Source organism: Odontomachus brunneus, unplaced genomic scaffold, assembly GCF_010583005.1.
Source record: "Odontomachus brunneus isolate Ranch 3 - 2012 unplaced genomic scaffold, Obru_v1 Obru_scaffold_125, whole genome shotgun sequence".
NCBI classification, from domain to species: Eukaryota; Metazoa; Arthropoda; class Insecta; order Hymenoptera; family Formicidae; genus Odontomachus; species Odontomachus brunneus.
Window position 1 is genome coordinate 309479 of NW_022639575.1, and position 7067 is coordinate 316545.

At 44.4% G+C, this 7067-nt stretch overlaps 1 protein-coding gene across 3 annotated transcripts in view; it reads left to right on the plus strand.

The window, feature by feature from the left end:
* The first annotated feature begins 837 nt into the window (after positions 1–837).
* LOC116849731 (polypyrimidine tract-binding protein 1) overlaps positions 838–7067 on the plus strand; it is a 622962-nt gene continuing 616732 nt past the window's right edge. For all 3 annotated transcript variants that reach the window (XM_032827169.1, XM_032827170.1, XM_032827173.1), the window contains exon 1: positions 838–1585. In XM_032827169.1, the coding sequence (XP_032683060.1) occupies positions 1578–1585 (8 nt within the window). In that variant the 5' untranslated portion in view covers positions 838–1577. The remainder of the gene's footprint in view (positions 1586–7067) is intronic.

The window sequence follows — 7067 nt, forward strand, 5'->3', positions numbered from 1 at the left end:
GTGGTACACGCTTCCGAAATGTTGAAGAAGTGCGAGAATGGGTGGACGAATGGATTGCTTCGAAACAAACATCGTTTTATCGAGATGGTATCGCCCAGTTGCCAGAAAGATGGCAAAAAGTTGTAGAAAGTGATGGAAAATACTTTCATTGAAATAATTTAAATAAATTTTTTACAATAAATGCTTTTTCTCAGTATTTTTTGGGCGGAAACTAAGTTAAGGTCCTAATATTAAAAGACTATTAAAAGACGACAGAAAGAAGTGCAGAGACATCTTTCCATTTCCCCACCAAGTTTCAGAGTGACTTATACTTGCAAATTTACCAGTGACTTCTTTATATCACAACAACACAAATATAAGATATATTTAAAGACCATTGGCCTTATATAGGAGTTCCCGCGAATGCCCATACTTGGATGTGTCGCAATCGACAATATCTCCACAGCTAACAACTAACTTCGGTTCTTATCGTTGACGAAACCACCGTGTGGTCGGTGCAGCAGAGAACGCGGAGAGGAGACTGTATCGTTAGTTCGTTTTAGTCAACCGCAATGATTTATCAGCTGCAGGTACAGCAGAGGCTTTCCAAATAAACCCGCGCGGATACAACTTTCTCCTTTCGCACGCATCCGCAGATCGGGAATCGTTTGAAATGTCTAGCTTCAATATATGCATTGCGAGCACTCGCTTTGTACACACGCGTTCCGCTGTTGATTTCATAAAGTCGCGCCCATTCGCTCGAGCTACTTCCGGGCGTCCGCCGCTAGGTGGCGGCACGCTGCGCAAAACAGCGCGCATGAATGCGACGATGCACCTTGCAGCCGGCGCAGCCCGTAAGCTGCTACGTTCGGTACGCTCCGTGTGACTCGCGCGTCGTTCCGCGTAGTGAGGTTTCCCCTCTGCCCCCGAGAGTGCCGGTGATATTGCGATCGCGTGTCTTTCGGCCCCGTTGCATCGTGACCGGCAGTATATCGTGAGACCGAGGACTTTGGTCGTACGCTCGCGTCTAAATCCGAGTCGGAATCGCGGTGTCTCGCCATCCGCGGCCGCTCCTTCCTCGCGTGTGCACGCGGCAGGCGACGGAAACGGTTCGTGAGCAATAGTCGCGCGTGAAAGAGCGACAGAGAGAGAGAACGCGGGAGGGACGGAGAAGGAGCGAGAGCAGAGAGAGAGAGAGAGAGAGAGAAGGACAGAGGGAGGGAGAGAGGAAGAGAGAGAGAGCGCGTGCGAGACTAGCATCGTGCGGCCGAGTCTCGCGCTCTCTCGTCGGTGATCGTGTCTCGTCTCGTCTCGTCCCGCTCGTCGGGTTTCGGTTTATTGTCGCCGTCGTGGTCGTCGGTCGTTTGCACGTACTCGTCCGCCATACTCGCGCCTATCGGTCGACAAGAGGCGGCGACGGCGGGCAACGGTAATAGTACATACAACCTGTTGTTTTCTCGCGCAGCGCACTCCTCTACGCCGACACGCAGCCGTGCTGAGCGGCGAGCAACGACAGCCGACGTGGTGACGGTCCGACCTAACCTCTCATCCGCCCCGGGAAACGCGCCGTCCCGTCGACGCTAGGAGTTGACGGCAGTATGAACGGGTGAGAATATATTTCAGAGTGTTACCAAGCGGGAGTCTCGTCCTGTCGCGAGACGACCGCCCGGCGAATAAAGGGAGGGAATGTGAAATAATGGTGCGCGCTTGAGGGACAGGGAGGAGGGGAAGTGAGAGTGACAGCTGAATGCACGCATGAACGCATGGGAAAAGGAAAGGGTGTAGCTATGGCGGAATGCTATATCGGTTGGGAAAGGGGAAGTGAGAGAGCGAGTGTGTGTCTGTTAGTGAGTGAGTTGAGAGAATGCGAGACAGAGAGAGAAATAAAGCATCGATTTGCGATTGTCTGTAGAGCGAGAGAGGTTATCAGGCCGCGAAAGCAGGAGAGAAATAGCGATAAGGGGATAGAAGGGAAGAGCGACTGCTTTATCACGTGTTCTCTTCCTCTTCTTCCTCTCTTTCTCCCTTTCTCTTTTTTTCTCTCTCTCTCTCTTTCTCTCTCTCTCTCTATCTTACTTTTCTTTCTTTCCCTCTTTATTGCTGCTGGTAATAGATCTAAGACACATTGCATAACTTTGTATAGCAGTCACTCACATGTCATTTAGGATATCATACTGGAGGAAAGATATTTCTAAAAGTCTGGAACTTCTTGAATTTTTGAAAATTTTTCATGTTAATTGTTTTATCGCGTTATATAATCTGTATATACATATATATACACATAATAAACACAATACACACACACACACACACATATATATATATACATATGTACACGTGCTTCATACACTGAAAGAAAAAGATATCTAATCACGATATCTAATATAGCATATTTACTTAAATCTAAATGTTTTTATTCAAATAGATAGAATAAAGTTGCTTTCAAAACCCAACCCAACCTTAACCTCTTACTGTACGCCACTATAGTGGCTTTATATCTTTCTGAGTGGTACGCCACTATAGTGGCTCATTCTTACTTCTAATAAATTATAATTTAATCATCTAAAACTGTATTCTAATGTACTTGCGTAATGAAAATCATTACTAGGCAGTAGTATCATTACTAAGCAAGTCGCAGTGTTGCATTGTTTTCACGCAGTCTGCGTTGAACTTTACCATACACAGATACAGCTCCGTGGAAAGTCCTGCTGTAGCTAAGAGGTTAAGGTTTTAAGAAAATGTAATTTTCTTACTTGGGTTGCACATTCCAAAACGTTCTTTTTGAGGAAAATTTTACTCAATAGCTATAGTTCACGTTACATATACTATAGAGTATAGAATAAAATTTCCTCAAAAAGGACGTTTTGGAATGCGACCTTGAAAAATAATTTATATACTAATAAATATGAATATTAAATAAATACGTTATTAAATAAATATATTATTATAGTACTCACAAATAAATATCTTTTATTTCTTAGATATTTTATTTCTCTGTCAGTGTATACACACATGCATCTGCACATCATTTATCATAAGGATTTTCGAATTTTTCGAGACCTTCCGTTTCGAATAACGATCGAAAACATTCGAGCAATCGAATCGCCGGGGAATTTCCAAGATGGCGCTTTAAACGCCCGATTTAGTTGTCAACTTTAGTTCTTAACGTATTTTTGCGAAGTGCACGTGCGCAGCTCGGCTGCCTGTGCGCTGCTGCGTGCGCATTTCGAGCGCAGCTACGATAATTGATGCTCCGACTGAATTTTTGCCATCTGAAAGGAGGGAACTCGCCACTGGGAAAATTAATTAACGTCAAAGCTTTTTAATCTTCGCTATCGCACAATCTAATTATTTGATCATTCGCGCGCGTTTGCTTTTTTAGACGTTTGCCGTCACTCTTTGTAGCTCGATTCGAGAGCCACCTCTTTTAACCACTCTCTATCTTTATTCCTAGAACCCTAAACATGACTAAATTTCACTTGAACCAACTTTTTGAACATCACTGTTTTTAAGAACGTGGTGTTTCGTTTTTTTATTATAACTTTTTTCAACTCTATTGAATCGCGAAAACATTAATGGATTTATACTCTTTGATGTTTTTTATACTCTGTACATGATAACGATAGCTTTTGAAAAATTCATGATGAATATATTTTAAAATTATTGTCAAGAAAATATTCTTTGATAACTTTTATTTAAAAGAACGAAAGCATTAATTAAAAAAAAAAAAAACAATTGAATTCCAATCATTTTTTTCCGGAAGGTATGAGCAAATAAAAATGTGCTGGGGATGGAATTTACCCATGTTTAGGGTTCATTTCACTTTTTGATGTTTGATTGAGGGTTGTAGAGTTAATAATACAAAGGGAATATCGATATACATGCCTGAAAGTCGCAGCGGTTCCAATGACTGATTTTTGTACTGACGGTGAACCGCGCGATCGTCGGCGAGTGTCAATATTCGCGAAGATTTCGCGACGATCGTTTTCCTCTCGTCATCGGCAAGCAATTTCCGCGTAGCCGGCAGAACTATTGACAAAGCCGACGTCACCTTCGCGGTATTCTTTCCCGAGGAGAGCAAAGCTGCATATTACGCGGAGAAACATCGCGAAATATGTTTACGTAGACGTCACGCTCGGCTTGCGAGCAGAGCCCGTGCTTTTAGTCGTGTTTATGCTGCAGCGTACTGTAGCTTCCGCACATTTTATGAATAATATTCGATTACACCGCGCAACAGTATCCAATAGTGCAGCGCGTTCATTCCGCGCCGTTGGCGTCCAATGGCTTTTGCCGACGAGCGAGTGAGCGGGCGGGCGGGTGCGTTTCTAACTCCGTTCTACTTATATTTCACATGCACGCACGTACACGACAATACGCGCGACAACACGTGCGAAATCGCGCTGTATGTCGCAGTGTTTTCAGATAAATTCGAAAAAAAATGTTCTCATACTGAGGTTTCCCGTATTTCCTCCTCTCCGATTTGTCCTCCCCTTTTCGCAGTAGTCCGCATTTGACGCTAGATGCAGTTGATTCTCTCTTCGGGATATTACGCATGTCGATTGTCATGCGAAATTTGGTGCCGACGTATTTATCATAAACACGACATGTATAAGACATAATATGACATACTTTTTGCAAGAAATGTCTTGTATAATGGTTATATGTAATTAAAAGTACAATTCATTGTCTCAAAACTCTGTTTTCTCAGTAATTTGTGATATTGAAAACCATAAAATGCACGCTAAAAATTCTTGAAAAATACGCTGGAATTGATACGTTTGCAAAATGGCACTTGCAATCGATCGAGCCAATTTGCGAAACAGTACGAACATTTTCCACTTGCTTCAGCAGTCAATAATTAACGCGACAGAATATGAGAGGATTAAAGCAGGTTAAAAAGGTAGATTGCATGTCACGTTTAACGGTATCGACTTTATGAGTATGTGGCAAGTATTTGGATTATTTTACAGATGTGACCGATTGATTGCAATGTCATTGAATGCACTGAGAGGAAAATATTTAAAGATAAAAAACATATATATTTGGTGAGCATAAAAAAATATAACTCATTTACTTAAATCTAAATTCTTTTCTTTAAATAGAATATACAGTTGCTTTCATAAAAAGCTCAGATTTTATGAGAATATATATTTTCCTATGAAAAATATTTTTTCTCAGTGTAAAAAAATATATATACATTAGTATAAACTAAGTATGCTATCAGTACTCACTGTGAAATAAATATATTTATTTTTCTGTAGAACGTACAATTTTGCTTTCACGAAGAACATGTTTTATAAGAAAATGTACATTTCCTTATTTAAAAAATAATTTCTCTCAAAATATATGTACATTAATATAAGTAAATATAATTAGTACCCATTGTGGTATAAATATTTTTAATTTCTTAGGCTCTTTTCTCAGTATGAACATATCTTTTTATTTTAACGCATTTTGCAAGAATTTTGGGCACGTGTTTCTTCGCTCTTCCACGTCATCAATTAAGTCCTCAGTCCGTAAGATCTCAGTTTCAAAATCGAGTCACAGACACACACACATATACACGAGGGCATCGATAAAAACCACACGAAAGGATCGTATGCGACTAATATTTGGGCCTTTTTTCCGACCAATTTCGCGCGAATTTCGTTTGCTTCAGCTTCGTTTAATACTACTCATTATACCGCGCGCGCACACACACATACGTATACGCCGGGTATAAAGCGCGCTCGCGCTTACACACTGACACGCATCGATGGAACTAATTTCACGACACGGAGGCACGGACGCACCGCCGATTTCGCGTAATTTCGCGTAGTTCCGACGCTGCTATTCGCATTATTACAGCTTTCGCGGCGCGGCACGCGAATACGTGCGTCACACGCACGCACGCACGCACGTATTCGCGTGTGTATCGCGCTGCACGCGGCGCATTGCAATCACATCGCTTGCATCGCAACGCGCCACGTGGTTCAAACTCTTCGGTCGGTATTCGGCCACGTGCGCACGTGGTAACTTCTTCCGCACAGACAGGCTGGCTTTTATCAACCCACGGTCACGTCGCCGTACGAATTCGAGCGGCCGCTCGTTCGCGCGCACCTATCGTTGGATGATAAAAAGCACGTCGTTTTCTCTGCCCGAGTGTCGTTTCATTCTCGGCCTCGCTTCCTCCGTCTTATCTCGCGGCGCGCCGCCGCGGCGAATAAATCGACGCTCTCGATTTAATTAAGCCGCCACTCGTCGACGTCATCATTCACGCCGGACGATGAATCAAACGCGCCACGTCGGATTGCGGCCGGCGTCTGCCGCGTCAACGGCGCGCGGTCGCTATATTCGCGTTTCGCACGCTCTCGCAAGGCTGGAATTAGACTTCGCGCGCTGCGCGAAACGCGAAGACGACGGGGAGAGACGAGGCAAAAGCCGGCCGAGTCCTGGCGGCCGATAGACGTGGATTCGCGCCAGGAAATGATTTACGCTCGACCGCGTGCGTCGGCGCGCGCGCGGCGATTCGCTTCATCTGACTTCGCCGTCGCGCCGACTTTGGCTTCTCGCGCCCTGAATTATTCCTCCCCGCGTCGCGAGAGATCGTGTACGCCCGAAAAAGCATGTGTGGAGGCGCAAATGCGATGGACCGGCGGATAAAAAGACGTCCGTCTCGTTAAATAAACATCCGCCGCCGCGGAATGTCGAAGGAGTATTCTGTCCCTTTTTTTTTTTGGCGAGGGAGAGCGCAGCATTTTCGACAAATTTTCCCGAGCTATTTTAGCTTCCGCTTTCGATATTAGATGCGTCCGGACACTGCGCTCGCCAGTATCGTGCCAGATTTCACGCTGTATTTTCGCGCGACATGATTGACGGAAACGCACAGCAAGCGGCGCGACTCAATATGGCTCGGAGCGTCTCGTTGCACATTCGACGCGAGTGCCCAAAGACTCGGACTCGTCCATTATGGATTAGCACTTCGCCGATGAGTTGCCGATAGAGCTCTTTGACATTGCCAATTCGTGCGAGGTCGCAAGCCCTTCTTTCATCACGCTACAGAGAGAGAGAGAGAGAGAGAGAGAGAGAGAGAGAGAGAGAGAGAGAGA